A 23,227-nucleotide genomic window follows, 5' to 3' on the forward strand; every position below is an offset into this window, starting at 1 on the left:
TGAAAATAGAATTATAAATTTTACCCTCTAACATTATTTAAAGCGAATGATCTCGATTTAAGCAATAATCATTTCACAAATCAAAAATTTATCTTTACCATCTTATACAAAGGCATACAAAAAGCAGTGGTAAAATGCAAGATGCGTTTTCATCATAGAGATTTTTCGAAAGAGTTTCCACATATTCTTCAAATATGCTTCAATTCATGAAAAGTTTAGACACAAATAGACAATCAATTTTTACCATTGGCTTGAAAGTGTAGAAAAAAAACCTTTTATAGATTGAATAGACTGCGTTCTAGCTCAGGATAGGCTTTAAACTCTCAAAATGTAGTTTACAAGACCGTTGATATATTTTTTATATATTTTTGCAAAGTTGGTTTCAATATCTCCTATAATAATTTTATATTAATGAAGGAGGAAATATCCGGCTTGAGAAGAATATTTTAATGCTTCACTTGGGTTGATTTTAATATCTCAAGTGAAATATCAAAATCAAAATACATCTTCTCAAGCCAGATATTTTCTCCTTCATTATTATAATATCCTACAGCAATAGTCAAAATAGTGCTTGATTTAAGTTTATTGGCTACGTATTCCAGAGACTTCCAAATTTTTTGCTACCACAAAAGTTGCAAAGTTATCAACCAAGCCCTAAAGATTTTGTAACAGAGATCTCCAAAATCTAAACCTAGCACTGTGTGCCGGTAGAAGCAGTGCTGTATTCGTAAAAAAAGCACAGGGTATATTGTCATATTTGCCAAAATGATAAATAATACACAACTTGCAAAATACTAATCTTTATTCTAGCATAACATGAATTATCAATATCAAAATTGGACGAGAGGTACAAATTTTTTTTATTTTTCTATCAATACATTCCAAACAGCCTGCCGAGAGGGATCTACATCTTTACAAATTTGGGATCTAGTAGGCTATCCTTAGCTGAGCGGTGGTTTAGCAGCCAGGATCTTACATATTTTTTAGTGGTAGCCTAAATTGAGGCACAATTAATAAACACCATACAGTTCACATTATATCAATGGTCCTCAAAGGATTAAGTAGTTAGTAGGCTAAGTTAGTGGTCAAGAATCAGTAAGGATAGCATAGGCACTCTCTTTGGAAAACCAGAGGGTATACTATTGTTGCTCGAAAAAGCAGAGAGTATACTGCGTATACCGCCGTATACCCTCGAATACAGCACTGGGTAGAAGCCTGTTTGCTTCAAATTAGGATATCAGTACGGGGATTGTGCCGTATTGATACAAATTCATCGATTGGTGAAGCAAACGTGGTTTGCTTTGTAAACTTTTCAACTAAATCATCAATACTGCAGACACTGCTGCAATTTACCTGTCACAAGCTGGCGTAATGGACTGCGCAGAGGAGGTGATCCTAAAAACTAACAAAATCAAACAATGACAACCATAGCTGAGTTCCATTCTTAGTCTAAGATATAAATCAATATCTTCTAAAAATCTTTGAATAACGTCCAATCGAGTATACCAGTTAATTTTCTATGGGGCGGAGGTTATGATGGAAAATTGTTATTGTTTGAAAGTCATTTTGATAGTGCTTTTACCAAATCTAAAGCTGAATTGTGCGGAGCACAAATGGACATCAAATGATGCTAAAATCCAACAAGGATCGAGTCAGAAATCCATCCGACGCCAAAACCTATCCTATCGATTGACCTGTTGTTGCAGAGAAACATCCAGTTCCCTTCAGTCGTATTTTCTCTGTTATCTAACTTATTTTAGAACTCAACCATGCACCAATGTGGAATGATATTTTCCTCTTCTACTAAATATAGTGTTGACGAACAAATCGCAGACTACGTCATCCAAAGTTGCATTATCCCATACCTCCGAAATAGTACGGAAGGCTTGTATGCTTGGAATGGTGAGACCAACGACTAGATCTTTTTCAGGAGGTTTTGGTGTAGTTTGGAAAGCATCGCCAAGTCTGAGAGGTTTGAGATTAGACACTTTGCCTCAATGGCTCAAAAAAGTTATAGGTTAGCCTCGACCTTTCTGACCCAAAATTGTAAGCGAGAGATGGAAAGATTGAGGAAGTTTATATTATACTCAAAACAAGATTTTCTCTTCACACTTCTGAAGGATGCACATTGCACAACTATAGCGCAAATAATGTGAGATCTAACAAAAACATTGGCCAGTAGCTAAGGTATTTTTATGCCTAATATGTTGTTGTTAGTAGGGCATAGTGAAGCAGTTGAAAAGGGAGAGTTGTCCGCTACACTTTGCCTAATTATGTATTAAGCTTGCTTTAGGGTTGTAAGACACTGATTTTTGTATTAAATCGTTACTTTAAAACAAGGTGGGCTGCAGCTCCTCTAAGTACACTATCAAATAACATTTATTGATATATTTTGATACATGGATGCTCTACCATGGTTATTGGTCATGTCTGGTTGATAAAATTTAAAAATATAGGCAGACTAAACAAAACATGTGGTTAGTCCAATATAACAGAAGGCTACCGTAATTAATCATGCACGAAAATAAATTGAAGAAATGATGACCAGTTGTAGTCGCATTTTATCAACACTTTGCGGACACTTGCATTTCATCACGCCTACGTTTAGGAAACGTTTTTTAATATCTTGAGGATAAGAAGGCCTACTCATGAAAGAACTTTTTAATCACTCAACCCAAAGCAAATGAATGCTGTGCTTTTTATGTTAAAATCGCTATAATTTAAAATAAAACATTAGCCTTCTGTGGATCTTTGTTTTTCAAATTGGCTAATCTTTATTCAGAATACATTACTTTAACAGAACTTGAAAGTAGAAAGGTTGGTAACGAAAATCTGCCTACTCATGTCTTTTGACAGAAGGCCCACAAGTCCCTACACCAGCTGCTATACACTAGCATTTGAAGATCTGGTTTCAGAGATGACATTATAAACACAACCTTTCACCTACCTCTTTGTAAATCTCTCACCATGCTGTTATGGTCTAATATAGGCATTTTTAATATCGAGCTGTCATTTACCTGATATCGCACACATTTCATGAGACACTGATAACTCTTTACCCATCTTGGCTAAGTTATGATATTGAACCACGACGATTGTAGGCTACTGCAGGCTACCCTTAGCTACACGTTTCTGACATATGTCAAACTTGCTTTGATGGAAATAAGCTGCAGTCAAATGCACGACATATTTCGTGCATTGATTTTATGAGGGATTGTGGTAATCAGGAACACGTTTGCAACCACCAGTTATGGTTACTTTCCACCTGACACTTTGTGCTTCGTTCCTATCAACGTGTTTTGAAAACCCTTCCTTTGCTAGCACGTTAAGCAAAGGGTATCGGTATGTCAACACTTCGTTTTTTTATAGCCGTATATCACAGCATCAAAGCCAAATCTATTGCAGATATTTAACACATTTAGTTGATTACAGCTGCCAAGAGCATAAACCTTGTTGGTTCCGCTTGAGTAGGATGTAGGAGCTATCGGAAGTGTTTACTTTAATGCAGTTGGCAAACTAAAAGCACGAAAGTAATAAGCGTTGTGGTTTAATAATCATATAGCTTAGTAAAAGCTATTGCACACTTCCAGTACAAATAATGACCAGCGAAAGATTATCATTCTTTATTGGTTTAATCATTGACAAGTAGGCTAGAAATTTCACAAAATTGGCTTCATCTTTCAAGCAACAAGACACATCATGCAAACAATAGGCTGCATTCGACTTAAATATAAATCAATCCCATTTATCTCACCGTTGAGTGCTTGTGGTGTGCTTCATCGTCTTCAACCGCCCAATTCAAGTTTTGATAATAAGCAAGACAATGTCAAGTTAAACGACAACTTCACACGTTGTTACAAGTCAACGTTACCACGTAATTAAACAAACGTAAGCTTGGACTTAACTTCAAAAAACATTAAAACAACTGGTTGAATAAATGTGGAAAATTTTGGTAGTTCATCAGGATCAAGGCTATTTATTATTGTATCAGAAGTCAAAAGAAAATCATATTGTTTGTTTGTTAGTTTGCTTTCAAGGAAAACGAATTGTATGTTTCTCGTTTCACTTTCACTTAGGCTACACCAGTACTACTCAAAACCTTTTAATACCGCGTACCGAAAAAGGTCTTATTGCCATTCAGCGTACCGGTCTCACATTTCAAACGTAAAAAAAGCAATAACAAGGCCGGTCTTGGTTGTACAAGTCTACATTGAGCAAATTCACAAACATTTTTAACTGACATTTCGCCCCGCGGTTTTAAAGTTTTGCAATCTTTAGCGCTGCATAGGCTAAAGGATGCGCGTAAAGATTTTATAAAAGAGTGTCTGAAAATTTGTTTTTGCGCAGGTTTTAATTCGGTTCGATTCCTTTCAAAAATTTTATTGAAATGGTTTTTATTTATGTTTTGACTATAAACGTCTCTTTAGATTTAATGGTTTCATTGAGTCATTGTTGAGCATAACTCCGCAAAGCACATATTGCAGTATCGGCATACGAGTACAATCTGTTGCTATAAAACTAAAGTTTAAATGTGATGCTTCGTGTTCTGTTACAATAACCAGACATTTCACTTACTGAAGTTTTAGTTAACTTAAAAGTATGATATCTAAATACAGAACATAAATACATACGTAAACAGAAAAGAACACCATTACTCTGTAAACATAGGAACCTAACACCAGCTAACAAACTCAAGACTGCAACGAGTTGAAAACACAAAACACCGCGTGTACCAATAAAGAAAGAATGCCTGCGTCCGAAACAAAATAATATTGACGTCACACACGCCAATCAGAAGAGCGCAATTTCATTACAATCTCCTCCACTAAAATAGTGAGGATATTAATAGCGAATACATAGCAAATATAATAACACGGTAACTTAAAGAGAACACATTTAGTAAGATAGCCTATCAGGAGGTCTACGTTCTTTTGATGATCGCCAACCCACTTCAGTTTGTGCTTTCACAACCTTTTTGGGCGAGTTGTCAACTTCGGCGAGCGGTAAGTCGGTAGGCCTATTATCTGCTGGGCTAACTCCCATGCTATCAGGTTCAAGCACGCCCTCTTGTAACGGAGGTGAAGACGAATGTCCTGTGGGGGCAAGATCTCTGGCAGATACAGTGGCTTCATGACCATTTTCGAAAGGTACACGGCATAATTCGGATTACTTTCGAGAATCTCGGCACTGTCAACAAGAGGTTCATATTTACTGTTTCTCACATGCCATCTAACATACACAGGGCCATCTTCGAGCCAAGTCGGGACAGAAGTGCCAAACGATGATCGTCGTGAAAACTTAAACAAGCGATCGTGAGGGGTTTCGTTTGTGGCAGTATTAAGCAATGATCGGATCGAATGCAAAGCCTTGGGTAACACAGCTTCCTAGTGGGCAGTACGTAAATTTTTCGATCTTAAACACAGTTTTATGGCAGTCCACATAATACCATTGTAACTTACACATTGAGCATTCCCTTGGGGGTTATATACAGAAGTGAAACTAGTCGCAACAGACAAATTTCTCAAGTACTGTTTTAACCTCTTAGAAAATTTAAACGCTTTGGCGTTATCAGAATGGATAATGCTAGGCGTACCGTATACTGAAAACAAATTATGCAAACATGAAATCACAGTATCGCCACTGGTATCAGCACAAAGAAATACAAACGGAAAGCGAGAATACTCATCCATGATACGATAGTAAGAAAATAACGATTTTTAGAAACTGATGGTATCGGGCCTTTAAAATCTATGTTCAGTCTCTCAAACGGTTGGGTAGATTTGATTAAAGTAGCATTCGGTGGCTTATAAAATCGTGGCTTTACTTCACAGCATACTTCACAATTAGCAGTCAAACGTCGAACGTCTTCAACTGAATACGGTAAATTTTTCATTCGAATAAAATGAAACATTCTTGTCACCCCTGGGTGACATAATTTGTCGTGAATTTCGTACAGTGTAGTGTCTGCTGTGCTGGCACAATATGCTCTTGAAATAGCATCTGGTGCTACGTTCAAAGTCCCAGGCCTATAGATAATGTCGTAAGAAAATTGTGAAAGTTCAGCTCTCCATCGGAGAATTTTGTCTTTTTTAATTTTGCCATGATTTTTGTTGTCAAACATAAACTTTACCGAATTTTGATGGTGACGAGGCTAAAACGACGGCCGTGGAGATAATGCGACCATTTTTGAACAGCTTCCGCTATTGCCGTGGCCTCTTTCTCAACACTTGCATGATGCTTCTCATTGCGATTCAAGGTGCGAGAGAAAAATGCAACCGGTTTACCGTTTTGTTGAAGTATTGCTGACAGTGCTACGTCCGACGCATCGGTTTCAACACAAAAAGGCAAATTTTCATCAATAGCTTGCAACGTCGCGTCCGCCAACACTTGTTTTAAGTTTTTAAATGCGTTTTCAGCATCTTGATTCAATGAAAATGATGCTGTTTCCGTTAGAGGCTTTATTTTATCCGAATACTTCGGTATCCAACGTGCATAGTATGCAAATAACCCGACAATTCGTCGTAGAGACTTTGTACTCCGGGGCACAGGCATTTGAAGGAGGGGCCTTACTTATTCTAGATCTGGGATTATAGTTCCATTTTGAACTCTATACCCTAGAAGATCAATCGTTTCACGTGAGTACTTGCACTTTTTTTCATTAAAGTAAGGTTGCAGTCTTTAGCAACATCCAGGAGATGGCACAGATTTTCATCGTGCTCCTGTTTTGTTTTGCCACACACTGTTACATTGTCTAAGTAAGCAAAAGTACTTTTACAAGAATGTTGATCAATAATGTCATCTATAATTCTTTGAAACCATGGCACCGCGTTAGTTAAGCCGAATGGAATGACATTGTACTCGTACAGTTGACCATTTGCTTCAAAAGCGGTGTACAAGCGATCAGCTTCGGGAATTTCAATTTGATGATAAGCACTTTTGAGATCGAGTGTGCTGAAGAACGTGTATTGTGCAATTTTATTTACTTGATCTTGCATATTTGGTAATGGGTAAGCGTCTAAATCAGTGAATTTGTTAATTGTTCGGCTATAATCCACACACATTCTTTTCCTGTGAATTTCTTCATTTTCCCCAGACACAACAGGAACTTGGGCTCTCCATGGGGAGGTACTTGGACGAATTATTCTATTAGCTAGTTGCGTTCGAATGGCATTTCCAATAAATTTTTCATTAGTAATAGATTGGTTTCTTGATTTTGTGGCAATAGGTTTGCAATCTGCAGTCAAATGTTCAAAAAGTTTTGGCATGAGAAGTGTCTTAATTTTTCCAAGAGCGCCAAGCTGAAGTAATGGTTCCTTTCCACCAAAATCAATTTTTACTGACTCATGTTGTTTTAAAAAGTCTTGGCCCAAAACAGTGGCGTAGCCAGAAAAAAAATTTGGGGGGGGGCCAAATATTTGATGAATTGAAGAGAACAACAAAGTGTTTGATTTAAGCCATCGCCACTTGATGTGCAGTGGCGTATCCTGGTGGGTTGAGCAAGGGAAGCAATGAAACTGGTGGGGGGTTAGAGCGTGCCGAAGGCATGTGTATTCTAGGGAGTCCGGGGGCATGCTCCCCCGGAAAATTTTTGAAAAATTACACTCAAATAATGGATTATAGCGCTTTCTGGAAACACTTTTAGGGTAATATTTGTATGAAGTTTATCAGCAGATAAACAGCTATTAACTTATTAAAGGTAGCTCTTACACACGAACGGGCAAAAACTGCGGCTAAAATTAGAAAACACCAAAAACTCAGCTACACAAAAACTCAATAACTACGGTACACAAAAACCTAACAGAGTAAGCCATTCTGAAATTGCTTCCACAAATTAGTTCAAAGAAACATAAATCTCGTAAACTTTGCGCGATTTACGATTTGCAAAAATTATCGGTGTCTTTCTGTGTGTCTAAAACAAGTCCTGGGGGGTGTTAATAGCCAGATGTCTTGGAAACGTTATAAATTTTTACAAATTTTATTACATTTTCAACAAAGGGCTCAACTTCGGAATCCAAACTTGGAAAATTTGGGGGGGGGCATGGCCCCTTTCGCCCCCCCCCCCCCCTGGCTACGCCTATGGCCCAAAATTACGTCAGTCAGTGTTTCAAAATCACCAGATTGACATCAACGTATTTACGTTGTCCGAGTTCAATGTTTACTTGACAATAACCTTGACTACTTGACGCTTTTCCTTTTATCGCCATTCCAATTTTACATGATTGAGGGTGAACTACAGTACAAGGCTATGCCTTCGAACAAACTCTTTATCCACATGGCTTAAACTGGATCCGGTGTCAATTAATGCATTAGCCCAAATACCATTGATGCTAATTCTAACATTTACCTTTGTCGGAGGATCTCCTTTTGGTTCCGACGATGATACCACCGCGAGCGATTCCATTGCAGAAGACTTCTTCCAACTTGTGCGACAAACCACCGCGTAGTGTCCGTAAGCGTTGCATTTGTAGCACTTGACTTTTCTGGCAGGGCACAGCGACCGAACATGTTTTGGAAAACTTCCACAATATCCACATTTTGATTTGAAGCTGGATTGACTGGAACTACCCGCAAGTTGGTTTGGAATAGCAGCAGTACTGGGTTCATCATGATACTCAGAAATCGGCTTTGACACAAACGGCCTGTCATATTGTTCGGAGATTCGATGAGCAATTTCTAGGGAACGAGCTTGCTTGAAAATAGCTTCTAGCGTTGTGGTCTCTGGCGTGTTGTTTTCCAAAAGACGCTGTCGAATCTCGTGAGAGACAATACCAGAAATGAACGTTTCGCATAGCTTCGTTTCGATATTCTATTGCCGTCACCTGTCTATAATCACAATCTTTGGCTAACGTTTTTAGCTTTTGTAGATAGTCATCTAGCGATTGACTTATTTCTTGTTTGCAAGTTTTCAATTGGTAACGTGAGAAACTACTGTTGATAGGTTTCTCATAAAGAGCACGTAGTGTAGCGACTGCATTGTCGAACGTGTCGCACTCACTAATATAGTCATAAACGTCGGCATCTACATGCGCAATCAGGCATCTTAGCTTGTCCACATCAGTCGCATCCGGTGTACCTTCTAAGAATCCCGTGAATTGTTTGTACCAATGTAGCCAAGTTTTCTTGGATTGCGCAGAACTTGGATCAGCCTTGAAGACGTTAGGTTTATAAAACTTGCTTTCCATTTTCAAATAAGTTAATTAAATTGTTCTGTTACAATAACCAGACATTTCACTTACTGAAGTTTTAATTAACTTAAAAGTATGATATCTAAATACAGAACATAAATACATACGTAAACAGAAAAGAACACCATTACTCTGTAAACATAGGAATCTAACACCAGCTAAAAAACTCAAGACTGCAACGAGTTGATAACACAAAACACCGCGTGTACCAATAAAGAAAGAATGCCTGCGTCCGAAACACTTTTAAGTGAAATTTTATTCTTATGCTTCAGTGTTTCGGTCAAAAATCTCTAAAAACAATTCATTATTTCCACTTTAAAATGGAAAGTAGCCAGTAGAGGAAGTACAACTGAGGAAAAATAGCGCCTATCCGCTACTGCGGCCGGTGCTTTAACAAAAATGTAGCGCCACTATCGCTACCAAAGTACGACCACGCTATGCAACCGCACTATGCCATTTGAAAAATTAACGCTTTAACAGCATATAAGAGACTACGAAAATTATGCCGAGACACATTCTGATCAAGTGAAAAGCACATTCTGATCTTGTTACAAAACATTAATCAATAAATTATTTTTAAACTAGTTGCGCACTGGCAGTCAAGTGCTTGCGTAGCGGCACCGGTACGAGTACCACAGTTTGAGTAGCACTGATTTACACACTCATAGGATGAGCAACTAACATTGGTAATGCTAAGCTAGGCCAACCAAAATCACTGTAATGCTGCAGAGTTCTCCTGTGTCGTTGTAACACTACGTTGAATGTTGTGCTTCACCTTACTGGAGAGTAATGTGTGTACCTAGTGCAAGCTAAGAAAAAATGGCTTGAAAAAAAAATGTCTAGAAATTGAGAAACTTCGTCTTGACGGGAAAAACATGTTCAAAAAGATAAACGAGCTTGTAGGCAAAAAATCAGCACCAACATCGAAGTGTATCAGAGCTGCGAATGGAGACATCCTACATGACCCAAAAGATGTAACTCAAAGATGGGAAAAATATATACAGGACCTCTTTCATGATGCGAGCAGAAGCAAACCTACTGGAGATGCATCTCGTGATGTAACAGGTCCACCGATCTTGAAAGCCAAAGTTAAGTGGGCTATGCATCAACTGAAAACAGGAAAAGCTGCTGGCCCAGATGAAATCTATGTGGAAATGCTTAAAGTCCTAGACGAAGAAGGAATAGACATCATTTGGTAGCTCATAGACAGAATACACGAAAGTGGTGTGATTCCTGAGGACATGTTAAAATCAGTATTCATTGCACTACCCAAAGTCCCAGGAACACTTGATTGTGACAAACATCGCACTATTACTCGTAGGCTGGCGCAAAATCTCGAAAAAAAATTTTTTTCTTTTAAATTTTTCGTCATTTTGTAATATTGTTCCTTTTGGTAAATGTATTTCCTATACCAAATTTCACAAAAAAATATTAACGTTTGACCCTGGTTCACCTGGTTTGAATTTTTTCAAAATATCGAATTTTCGCTTATCCCTGAAACTGCTCACTCGCTATCTTCTAATGCACTCTAGCATCTTAATGGACACAATAAGAGGCAGTAACACACACTTGTAACAAGCAAGGTGGTTTAATTAGCAACTCCATGAACATTGAACACTGACACGTGTATTACTTTCAAAATGTCGAATTCTACCACATTTCAGACATGATTTTCTTTGTGCACCTTTCACTGTAGTAAATATCTACTGCTTTCAGTTTCTTGGATCATTTGACGATGTTTATTGATTTTCACAGGCCAACAAAAATTTTTTTTATAAAGGCAGGACATGTGAGAGTCATTTTAAGGTATTTCGAGGGCCCTGATTCTGAAAATGCACTAAGTTTTATCGAATTGGCTCTAGTTTTTGAGTTAGTCAAGATTCCAGCTACCGCTTTTGATAACTAAATCTTTAACTACTAGCCTACAGTAGGTGGTAGAAATGGTTTTGAGAAAAAAGCTTGACCTTGCTCCAAAACATTACTGAAGGTATTGAGGTTACTCTCAGTCATGCCCGTTTTCCTATTGTTTCAAGCAAATCACCACTTGAAACAAGAGAGGGCAAACAAAAAACAGAAATAGCAACGTCCACGCAATGACTGCCTTGCACATTCCATGTAAACATGATGTTCCAACTTCCTTCGAACATACTCACCGTACAGAACAGAAGTATCAATTTCAAGGTAATTCCACGGCTCTCTTTATGCCATGGCACTCTGAACTTCTTAGCCTTGAGCCCAGAAACGGGTTTGAGTGCAATGTATGCATACTTTAGGAGGAACCCAGGACTTATCTTGATCACCCAGCTTCATGTCAAAGTAATAATAATAATAATGCTTGTTTTTATATAGCGCTGCATCTATCGCAGAATGCGTTGCCTCATGCAGCAAAATATATCTGGGTTGTTTGTACAGCATCCTACTTGTCAAAGGCGTATTTTATTAGCCTATATGTCATTTATTTAGCCTATAGACCAGAAAAAAACTTCTTGCAGCAAAGACTTGGCCTTAGCAAAGGCTTAGAATAAAATTTCATTTGTACAGTATCCATTTCAGTAGGCCTACCTTTTCAATATAAAGCTGCATTCATAAACTCATGACTTTCGGGATATTTTTCTTGTGATGTAGGCCTACTGATTCACAACTGTTTTCATTGAGTGTTTATGTCTCCTTTACATTAAACACAGTTCATTTCAACCTTTGCTTGCGTTTTAAACTTTCATGCAATATAAACCAATTGAACTAGACAAGTGCAATTATGACATCATAATGATAAACAGGGCTAAATATAAGTAATTTGTTAATTGACAGCTTTTGAGTAACGATTTCAAAAATATGTTCATTGTCGAATATCTCGAAAACTAGAGCCAATTCGAAAAAACTAAGTGCATTTTCGGAATCAGGGGCCCTGAAATACTCTAAAATGACTCTCATCTTTTGTGCCAAAAATTTTTGTTGATATGTTATAGATTCACTGACTGCAAAAAGGCTGTAAAATCAACTAAAATGACACTAAAAGCATGCACTAGTAGTGACTCTCAGACTTGGAGAAGGGTGAAGATGTTCCATGTGGAAGTTAACAGAGGAAGTAACGTCAAAATCACGTGGTTAAATTTTGAGAAATCCCCTCTTCAGATACTGCTAAACCACTTCGAAATTTACCATTTTTTCAGAAAAATTTAGAATTTCTCCTTGGGTGAACCAGGGTCAAAGGTCAACCCCCAACAAAAATTTTTAGTTTGCAAATATCAGTGAGCAAAATGGAACATTATTCCAAACTGACAAAAATTTTAAAGAACATCAAGGAAAATGAGCCACCCTAACTATTAGTCTGATCTCACACACTATGAAATTGCTGCTAAAAATCATCCTCCAACGCTTAAGAAGGCAATTGCTTCCAGAAATAGGGGGCAATCAATTTGGCTTCATGAAAGACAGAGGAACAACCAACGCAATCTTCACCATGAGAATGCTTGGTGAAAGAGCAATTGAAGTCCAACAAGACCTATATCTTGCATTTATAGATTTCAAAAAAGCCTTCGATAAAGTTTGTCACGAACAGCTTTTTGAGAAGCTGAACATCATTAACGTTGATGACAAGGACCTGCGCATAATTAAGAATGTGTATTCCCAACAGCAAGCTGCAGTTCGCCTACCTGAAGGTCTATCTAAATATTTTGAAATTCAACGTGGGGTCAGACAAGGCTGCGTGATGTCACCAGATCTGTTTAACTTGTATAGTGAAATGATTCTCAGAGAAATAGAAGGCATTGATGAGGGAGTTTTAGTAAACGGCATCTCCTTGAACAATATTCGCTATGCTGATGACACTGTGCTCATAGCGACATCCACGGACGGTCTACGAACACTAATTAACAAAACTTCAGACATCAGCGCAAAATATGGAATCCAAATTAATGACAAAAAAACAAAATGCATGACTATCTCAAAACAAAGTCCTGAACCCCACTTTGCACTTCAACAGGGAGGCAGCACAATTGAACAAGTGTCTTCTTTTAACTATCTTGGTTCTCTCTTAACAGCGAACGCACGATGTAAAAAAGAAATACGAAGAAGAATAGGCCTAGCCCAAGACGCATTTAATAGACTACGACCTATTCTATTGGATCGCAAGCTTTCTATTCCCCTGAAGGTGCGACTTCTCAAAGTGTTGGTGTGGTCTGTTCTCCAGTATGGTTGTGAAACATGAACCTTCAACACAGAAACTAGGCGTAACATTGAAGCAGCTGAAATGTGGTTTTACAGAAGATGCTCAGGATTTCATATAGCCTACTGATCACATCACAAATGCAGAAGTTTTAAACCAGGTACATCAAGATAAGGAACTATTGAACAACATAACTTAAAGGCAACTCAAATTTCTCGGTCACATCATCAGAAAAGAAGAATTCGAAAATCTTTGTCTAAGCGGTCGCCTTCTCGGAAAACGTGCTCGTGGCAGGCAACGAACAACATTTATATCTAATTTTCAACGAAATACATCAATCAGCCAACCAAGAACACTTTGGGACACTGCACGACAAAGGGAACATTGGAAGAATTTAAGAACTGAGCATCTAGTTCATCAAAGGCTGCATCGGCTATAATACTATTGTACGGTAGTTGTAGTGCTGTGTTAAGCTCTTTATGGGTCCTGGGCAAAAATAATTTTGGGCCTCCTACAAGCAAGAAAATCTATGATAATATAGAGTGTTTTCACTGCATTGGTATGGAAAGGTGGATCATTTCAATAGACTTTTTGACCAGTTTGAAAAACAACACAAATGTAGGCAAGGCTAAGTGATAGCAAACACAGGTCTATTATGTCATAGCTACACCTTAGCTCGGAATGAAAGGCAAAAGCAATAAAAAAATTTACCTAAAAATACTGACAATGGTCATAAACATTGAGATCATTTAACCCAGAACTTATATCACGCAATATAAGCTAGCATGAAACTTTGGCATGCTCAATAAATTGACTTGGCCTAAATTGCTTTTTTTAAAAGCGGATAAGAATTAACAAATTAGGAGAATTTTAATTTGGTTAGCTATAGTTGAAAGCGATTTTCCCCAAAAATTAAGCTCATGCACAAATAAACCTACCTGACTGACAGATACTGCAGGGGCACAGCACTTAGCACTAGGCTACCGATTCCACTTACCAACATTGCACCATGAGTGTTTGCTGGCATTACATGCAACCATTCCATTTAAATCAGTAGCTACTTTACTACACGTGACTTTGCATCAAACATGTTATGATAAAAAGTTGACCGAACCACATTTGTAACACGACCAAATGAAAACAGTACTAGAAAATCCTGAGAGCAAAGAACATGCATGCTAAAACTAACTACGGTACTAATAGACTTACCATGTTTTCATCGTCTAAAAGGAGGACAAGTTTCGCCAGCAAGTAGGCTAAAATGCAAACTGAATTTTACATTTGAAGAATGTTTTTGGGTCATTTTAGGCAATACCAATAGGCATTTAACAATTGTAACATGTACCATGGGCATATGCAGCAAAAGTTACAGCAAAAAACAAGACACATTTATTTGTCAGATTTGGCCAATGAATATTTTGCTGCTCGCTTATAAGGTCTGATTTGGGTCATTCTCCAAGACTTTTCTAACTTTAGTAGCTGAATAAAAACTTCAAAAATTATAGCCCACGTTACCATCTTTTTTACTCCATTTCTCAGCGTTGACACTGATGTTTAACATCACAAGGGTTGGAAAAACGAAGAAAAATTGACCTAGAAAATTTATCAGACTGTGAGCCACTTTATAGGCTACTAGCTTAGTAACAGTAGGAACGTAGCTACCGGGGAGTTTAGGAGAAGGCCATCTCCACCTTCTCCCAAAATTTTATTTTTCCTCCTTCAAAAATATGTTTTTATATTGTTACAACGTTTCAGTACCAGTATAATTCATGCTGAATGACGTTTACCACCACAACAGTTGCCTTTTCCTCACTAGTTTTATTTCTAACTACGTCACTGGCTAACAATCCGATTTTGGAGAACCTATGAATCAGGACATTACATTGGTGCAGAAATGATTTTTGAAAATGAAATACAAGTTGTCGCCGAAATGTCACATAACAATAATACCCCTCCATTTAAATCAGTAGTTTACTACTGTAGAATCAGTAGCTTTGCACTGCATGAACCTATACGATCCTAACATAATCGTAAGCGGTAGCTGACCAAAAGTTAATCAAAGTAAGCGTGGTGGGCCACTGATGAGGCCCCTATAGGTCGAAAGAGTATTGGTTAGAACTTCATATTTTTTGCAGTCAACTGCGGAAGATTGTCGGCAGCAGTGGCCGAGTGGTTAGCGTGTTGGGCTCGCAGTCGAGAGCCTGCATGTTCGACTCCACCCACCCGCACTTGCTGTTGTTTCTCAGGGCAAGAAACTTTACGATAATTGCCTCTACCCAGTGATCGATTTCGAGTAATGGGTAGCACCAAATTTAAGTCATAAGTAGAGTAGACAACCGGAAACAGACATTGCCGTTGGCTGCAGCGTGGGTCAGGTGTACGTCGGAAGGCGTACACCGATGCATAGCGCTCAAGTCCGCTTTCCTGCAATGCAGGATAAAGATAAACAAACAAAACAAATTGTAGGCTACATTGTAGAAGACGTTGTTGCATGGCGCATAGCTTTGAGAGTGTCTTGACATTTCTCGATAAGCCATTTGTGTTTTACCAGAGGTTCCTTGTACAAATCCGCTTTTTCTACACTTACATTAATCAAGCCCCGAATTAATACTATTTATGCATAAAGTCCTGCATAGCCTATATAAGTATATAACGTTAATTATTTTATTGTTTTTGCATGTTTTTCAGAACCTTTTGATGATCCGTGTAGGTGAAACAGGCTGTTAAGGATTCAGATAGTAATAACGATATTTGATTTAATTCGCTCTGCTTTGCTTTTTTGCTTAGCATTGAGCACTTTTTGTAGTATTAATAGTTTTCATTATTTTAACGTTATTTATTGATGACCCTGAATATAGGCTACATAAAGCATATATATAAAGTAGGCTATATAGGCGATACACTTGTCACATTGCAGTAAAAGTAGCCTGAATGATTTTGCTGGCATATATCGATTAAAATAATGCTAACTTTAAGTAACTTTTATCATGAATAATAATTTCAAGACAGTAGCTTCGATCAAGCAATAGGCTAAGAGGAAAGCAATTATTCGAAAAAAAAACATTGACGTAGTGGGCTAAGTCAATGTGCCGCTGTAGATTCAGAATTCTTCGGTGTAGACTACGTAGTTCCAAAAGTTTGCAAGCCGCTGGTCTACTCTATTATTTCTTGGAAAGTTGTTGTTGAACTAAACTAACCGCACATTTATTCTAGATTCACCACTGCTCAAATCCATTTATATTTTTTTCGAAATATTAGAGCTACTAATTTAAAAATTTTAGTAACAATTTTTGCATTACATAGGCTTTTTACAACTTAGATTATAGTCTACAGAACTTGCAGTACCTCTGACAAACTGAATGAGGGTACGATAACGTAAAATTATTCAAGCAATGGTCTTTGTTGCTAAATCCGTTTCGCAGCAGTAGGATAGCTTTGAAAATGGATAAACTGGTAAAACTTACGTAATACAGTACATGCTCGACCTAGTTGAATGGCTATGGTTTTGACTCTTGGTTGGTTGGTTTTGAATCTTTATCCTCGGACTGATAAAGCTTTGATAGATTATTCCTGGTAGTTTAGCATGTCTTGTAGAGCTTTTTCACTCAGGACCGTTTACCGAGATTGACAGAGTGAAGTTTTCTGATTGTTGAAGTGTTGTTACCTGGGAATTAGTCCATCCACTATAGTTGCCGCTGAATGGAGACCAGTCTTGAAATCGGTTCTTCAAGCGCACACCCCGAGAGCCAAACCAGCGCCTCGTGCTCTTGAGTCTGCGCTTAGCCACTGTTAAACGTTAAACTATGTTTAAATGTACATCAGCGACAGCATGTTTCATGGTTTGATGATTCTATTGAGACAACAGTAATTTTAGGTTTTCTTAAAGCAGCCTAAGCTGCGGAAAGTATACTTTAGGCATGTAGTTTAGTTAGCGTAAGAAGATGGTGTTACGAACAATCGCCCTGCCAAATCAAACGTCACATAAAACCGTCAAGGTCTACTTAACCTGGCATCTTACGTCATGGAATATTGCTAAAAAATGAGCAGAGATTTCATCATTCTTTTGCAACACCGGTGAACTATTTCATCATCTTAAATCTTGAATTACGAAATGTTGCATAAGCTAAATTTACCTCTTGCTGAAATGACACAACAATACTATCAACTATTACGTCACAGATGCAAGTTATGTAGTTTGAAATATCCCAAGTCAGTTTCGTCATTTTGGAATTGTCGCTGGAAAGGTTGGTCGAATATTAAAACTGTTTTGCTTGTGCTTACCAACTAGACGAAATTTCCGTCTTTTATCCCAGAAATCTGTATTGTGGTGACAAGTTTTCTACTGCGTAGTGCATCGTGTTGCACTAATTTTTAACAGCCCGTGTTGCTGAGTTTTTCTTGAAATACAATTCGTGAAGAGGCTTTCAGAAGTGTGTTTCGCTGGTTGTTATCGCATACAGACGAAAGGATTCGGGAATTTTATGTTACAACTTTCCCACGACGGAGATATTATGGCTTTCCGCTGTGACCAGATCGCAACCACGTTTTTTGATGTCGCGCTTCCGCCTCGAAAAAGCACGGATTGGTCCTGGATTACCCTTTTATTTGTTACTTCCATGCGTATGACGATTGTGTTGTTTTCTGTTGTATAGTGATAGTCGTATAGCTGTAGGCCTATTACAAAAACACGTGTTGGCAGTATCTTGAGCAATATGCCTACTTCTCCACAATCTTTTCATTGGGTTTTGGATACCTGTAGTAGGCTACACACACGTGTTCATCAGAATTGTCTGTACATTTGTAGAAAGCATGTGCCTTCTCTGTTTAATGAGTTGAAATATTGCTTCAAAGACTAAAAACAAGCTTTATATGCAGTGGAAAAAGGACACTTTTTTCTCCAGCAATTAGCAGGCAATGAACACTGGTTCACTAAGGCTTCCTACTTTCATTTATAAGGATCCCTGATAAGGACCCAATGTTTTTTTTGTTTATTTTTGAAGTGTCAAACAGTATACAATTACGTTGATGTTATGCAGATAATACGCCTTAAAATAAAAGTCTGCTTTTGGTTAAGTCCTGTATGAAAACGAAGCAAAATTCCCAGTGGGCATTTCATATGCAAAAACTTAAACTAATGAAAAAAAATTACATCTTCCGAACAAGCGTCCAAACTGTAGACTATAGCAGTAGCCTACCCAAAACATTCCAAGCAATATTTTTACTGAGATTACCGACGTAACCTAATTGCATTTCGAAGATGTAAATTTGAATAATTGGAACAAACTAAGTGAACACCGATGATTGTGCTGTTATAAAATTGATCTTCGGTTTCGATTTACTGTGTGTGCTTCATCGCTGCTGATGCAGTGATGCATCATGTTTAATTGTTTCACAAACTTCTTACTTTTGGTGCTGTTTGTTTGATCAGGGTTAACAACCCATCCAAAATCGTAAGTTTTAAGCAAACTCTAAAAAGACTCGGTGACCTGTAGCATACTACGTCATGTAATTTGGTACAAACAAATAATCTTTTGCTTCAAGAAAAAAAATTTCCACAATCAATACATTGATTAATAAATATATGCTATTGATTAGCCTCCAATCAATTATATTGATTGTGAAAATCTTTGTCCTTGGAGCGAGAGAGCTTTTTTTAGAAGCTTAGTCATGATCAATACCATCTTATTGCTTGGTATTGCCTGATTAATGTTCACTGAGCAATCAACATCTCTTCACTGCAACCAATGATAGAATGATGAATGACAAAAAGTTGCCAGCATATCTAATTATCCATCTACCTACTACCTTCATCAAAACAGTAAAGAAAGCGTAAAAATATGATTTTTTAAAAAATTTATTTAAAAATTCGCCAAAAGTTAGCAAAACCTGGAAATTTCTGCAAAATGTGACAAATCAGACCGTATCTTTAGGTAGCCATGTTTGACTTTTTAAATAGGGGGGTAGGCTATACCAAAATGTCATATGATGTGTCAGAACGGGGGAAGGGGGTTAGCTGAAAGGATGGAAGGGGTCCAAAATCAAGAGCGAATCCGCAGAAGTAAGTTACTGTTCCAATCAATCAACCAAAAAAAGATATCAAACGCTTCAGAACATAAACAATAAGTTAGTCCTTCGCTCCTTCCGACATCGAATACCTTTTGAACATTCTCGACGATTCGCAGTGACAATTTACAGTTTAATGCGATGGCTGCGCTTGGCAAATACATCAATGACTGCATCATACTCGAGTACAATATCCTTGTTATACATCTGAGCTAGACCATCCAAACGTGGCTCGGTCATGGTCGTGCTGTAATAATTTTTCAAGTAGCCTACTTTAGTGCAGGAGTCCGCAAATAGTGGGTCTTGGTCACAACCGTAAACCATAATCTCTTCGTGGGAAAATTGTAACATAAGATTTCCGGATCCGTTCGTCTGTATGCAATGACCGAAAGAAACACTCTTTAGAAAACGTCTATTCAAAAAGTGTATTTCTGTAAAAATAGCCCAAGGCTGTCGAAATTGGGGTGCAACGCGATACACCACTAAACTTGTCACTACAATGCAAATTACTTGGATAAAGACGGAAATTTCGTCCAGCTGGCAAGCACTAAGCAAAACAGTTAAATATGCGACCAACTCTCAAGTAACAATTTTAAGAATGACGAGAATACATTGCAATATCTCAAACGCACGTAGGCAGCTACTGTGACGTAATAATGATAAGCAATGATAAGTTATTCAAGCACCTGTTCAAGTTTGGCTTACACCTGTTCAAGTTTGGCTTACACCTGTTCAGGTAATTAAAGATTTAACGATGATGTAATGTTATGCTGCAGCTGCAATGTTTTACAGGTCTTGCAAGCGATAGTGCAATCTGCTCATTTTTTAGAAATATTCCATTACGTAATACGTTAAGATTCAGTAGACCTGAACGGTTTTATATGACGTTTGATTTGGTGAACAATTGTCTTGAACAGGTCTCAAAACGGTTTAAACTTACTATAAATATAACTTGCATGGCAAAAATAAATACAACCATATACTCTTTGATGTGCTGTGTTTCGTACAATTTTGTACAATAAAATTTATAATTTTGATTGTAATACAATAGTCCCCGCTTATTAAGCTTTCTTCTTCATCCGTTCAGTCGTTCACGACTCTCGGTCACTCTATATGTCATCTTTCTCCACATCTCTCAATCCTACGCAGCCTCCTTCAATTCATGCACTCCTATACCACTGTCATTTACGATTGTGTCAAGCCATCTTGTTTTTGGGCGCCCCCTTCCTCTTCCTCTGCTGACCAAACCAACCACCATGTCTTTTTCCATTGATTTGCTTCTCATTATGTGGCCAAAATATGACAGTTTTTGCCTGACGATTCTAGCTTCTAGGGATATGTCCGGTTTAATTTGTTCGAGAATTTTCTCATTTGTTACTTTTGCTGTCCAAGGAACGCGCAGTAACCTTCTCCAACACCACAATTCAAATGCGTCAATCTTTCTTCTGTCTGTTTTGTTCATTGTCCATGTTTCGCATCCGTAAGTTGTAACTGGGAATATAACAGTTTTGATCAGCTTCTTTTATGTTTCTAATTTTATATCCTTGCTCTTCCAAATGCTATTCGTTCCAACAAATGCATTTCTTCCCAGCGCTATTCTTCTTCTTACCTCGGGTGAGTTATTAGAGTTTCAGCTTTTAGAGTCCCTGTCCCGGCTATAAAGCCTAGCCCTAGAAGAAGACACCTTGAGCCAGTACATGAAAGCCCTCTCAGCTTATCTCCAGAACTGGCGACTGAAACTCAGCAAAACCAAAACTGTGGCAGCAGCGTTCCACCTACACAATCCGGAAGCTGATCGTGAGCTACATGTTGAGAACAATAGAAAACCTCTGTCCTTCTGCCCCGAACCAAACTATTTTGGGCTGACACGAGACAGATCGCTCACATACCACCATTTGGTGTCATTGCTCAAGAAACTGGCATCCCGCGCTGCGCTACTAGAGCACAACTACTCTGTATCTCGGCCGACGGACACTGGAGCTTAACCATCTTCTCACCACAAGATCTCTGCTCCCCCGAACGAGCACCCCTGTCGATTGAAATCAAGACACCCATTTGTGCCAGCTGCTCCAGCCTTCTGATCAACGAAGCTGATGAACGAGATATCTTTGCAGCAACTTGGGCGGATCATAAATGGAATTCTGAATTCAAGTCAAGTAGGCCTACCACCAGACTCCATTCGTTCATCTTTGACGCTCCGACGGTGATGGGCTGATCACCCCCCACTCATTGGAGTGGTTGGAATGACTAAGACGAGTTGAAAGTTGTTGTTGAAATGACTATGACGATTTTAGCCCACTGTCCAAAAATCACCCCTCGAATTCTAAAAATGGATAGAGCCCCTGCATGCACCAATGGTGAATGGTCTCTTCCTCCTCCTGTGGTGCCAAGAAACAGACTGCAGGCCACATCATCAATGACTGTACCATTTTCAAGCTACCCAACGGAGTGGAAAGGTCTACGCTTTATGGATGATGAATTCAAAGACTGGCTGCTCTCTAGTAGCCTTCTAGTGTAGTCCGGGAACATCGTGAGTCTGGGGTGGTAAAAGGATAGACACTCGGCCCCAGAGGCTTACACCACACGACGACGACGACGACGAAGCCCACGGTTAATAGGTCCTCCCGCTTAGAAGCCCAATTTGGTCCATTCCGGAATTACTGAAGGTATGGGAGTGGTAGAAAATTGTCCCCCACTTAATAAGCCCAAAATCGTCCGGTCCCGATGTGGGCTTAACAAGCTGGGATGACTGTATTGAAATGGACATTAAATTGCAATTTTTTTGCTCAAAATTATATGCTTCTGAAACGTTTGGGTCGCGAAGATTTCGAACGATTGTTTCGCGACCCAAACGCTAGATTTCGAACGAGTGAACTGAAACATCGCTCATTGGAAGCAGTTGTAGCTGGAAGCGTAGCAAAGATTCGAAGTAATTTATGGATAACTGGTTAGTGCCGAGTTGTTCAGCAGCTTGACACGCATCCACAAGAGTCGCAGGTCGTTTATCCACAGAAAATGCAAGCTAATTCGCTCTCCATCTTCGCAATTCAATAGTAACTGCAAAGCAATTGCTTGCTTCAATATCCAGCATTTCATGGTAGAAGTCGAAGATCTCATCAATCGGGCAGTTCTCATCTTCATGAATCAATGAAGGCAGAAATGTGCTGAACTTTAAAAGCTAGCGAGCAGTGCTCATTTACCCCCTCCCCCTCCCCCCCCCCCTCCCCGCGCTAGGATGAATCATCCAAGGAATGTCTTGCGCTACAACTTTTTTTTGCAAAATTTGGATTTTATTTTTATTTTTTACCTGATCATTAGGGGGGGGGCATCGCCCTTTATCCTCTCCCCTAAATACGCTACTGGTCAAGGTACTTCAACATAAATTAATATATCAAGCCAAGGATAAGGACTGTTACTATATAATTAATTTTGTTCAAAAAGCAGCGACGAATTAAGCATAACAGCTGATTTGGTTTAAACTAGAAACTCCTTCCTCTCCACTTGATTTGTCAGCTTACCAACACGACCCTGCTAGAAAAATTCTAATCAAAGCGGATTGTGTGATGGACTAATACGCCGGTGAACATTAATTGCTCTTCACTTTTATTTGATGTGGTTTGTCAGAAATCATCGGTTTTCATGCTGGTCAAGATTCTATATAGCCTACAAGGGCAACTTTTATTACTTCTGATTAGGTTCTGATCACACATGGTGAAAATTGAATTAGCCTCCCCTACTTAACTTATATGTTTTGGTTCTTTACTATAACTTGTGAATGCTAATATTTGCATAGATAACTATACAAACTTTTTAA

General features: G+C 38.4%; 4 protein-coding genes across 5 annotated transcripts in view; 2 read left to right on the plus strand and 2 right to left on the minus strand.

Annotated features, from left to right (window-relative positions):
• LOC145774067 (trehalase-like) overlaps positions 1-11,875 on the minus strand; it is a 32,180-nt gene extending 20,305 nt beyond the window's left edge. Inside the window, exon 1 of one of the 2 annotated variants that reach the window (XM_082585216.1) lies at positions 11,748-11,875. Coding sequence is in view for 1 of the 2 variants with exons in the window: in XM_082585215.1 (XP_082441341.1) it covers positions 3,755-3,780 (26 nt within the window). In the remaining variant the exon portion in view is untranslated. Of the gene's footprint in view, positions 1-3,754; positions 3,937-11,747 lie in introns of those variants that run through there. The other variant, XM_082585215.1, reaches the window with a different exon arrangement.
• Positions 6,615-9,182, minus strand: LOC145773824 (uncharacterized). Its single transcript, XM_082584952.1, has 3 exons — positions 8,820-9,182; positions 8,345-8,743; positions 6,615-7,298 (listed from the first exon to the last, which is right to left on the minus strand). Exons 1-3 carry the CDS (start codon positions 9,180-9,182, stop codon positions 6,615-6,617), a joined length of 1,446 nt encoding a protein of 481 aa, XP_082441078.1.
• Positions 10,061-10,384, plus strand: LOC145773825 (uncharacterized). The gene has a single exon (XM_082584953.1). The coding sequence runs from the start codon at positions 10,061-10,063 to the stop codon at positions 10,382-10,384; it is 324 nt and encodes a 107-aa protein (XP_082441079.1).
• A 653-nt stretch (positions 11,876-12,528) lies between the features above and the next one.
• LOC145773826 (organic cation/carnitine transporter 2-like) overlaps positions 12,529-23,227 on the plus strand; it is a 29,473-nt gene continuing 18,774 nt past the window's right edge. The window contains exon 1 of the mRNA XM_082584954.1: positions 12,529-13,352. Coding sequence (XP_082441080.1) covers positions 12,529-13,352 — 824 coding nt within the window. The remainder of the gene's footprint in view (positions 13,353-23,227) is intronic.

Source organism: Aplidium turbinatum, chromosome 7 (genome assembly GCF_918807975.1).
Source record: "Aplidium turbinatum chromosome 7, kaAplTurb1.1, whole genome shotgun sequence".
Classification (NCBI taxonomy): domain Eukaryota; kingdom Metazoa; phylum Chordata; class Ascidiacea; order Aplousobranchia; family Polyclinidae; genus Aplidium; species Aplidium turbinatum.

Excerpts from the sequence above, each read along its gene's own strand:
- LOC145773824 (XM_082584952.1), bottom strand. The coding sequence starts at position 9,182 with ATGGAAAGCAAGTTTTATAAACCTAACGTCTTCAAGGCTGATCCAAGT. Across the intron at positions 8,744-8,819 it reads AAGATTGTGATTATAGACAG|CGTCTTTTGGAAAACAACAC; the intron begins GTGACGGCAATA and ends GAGATTCGACAG. Across the intron at positions 7,299-8,344 it reads AAGGAGATCCTCCGACAAAG|CTTGGCGCTCTTGGAAAAAT; the intron begins GTAAATGTTAGA and ends CCATTACTTCAG.
- LOC145773825 (XM_082584953.1), top strand. The coding sequence starts at position 10,061 with ATGTTCAAAAAGATAAACGAGCTTGTAGGCAAAAAATCAGCACCAACA.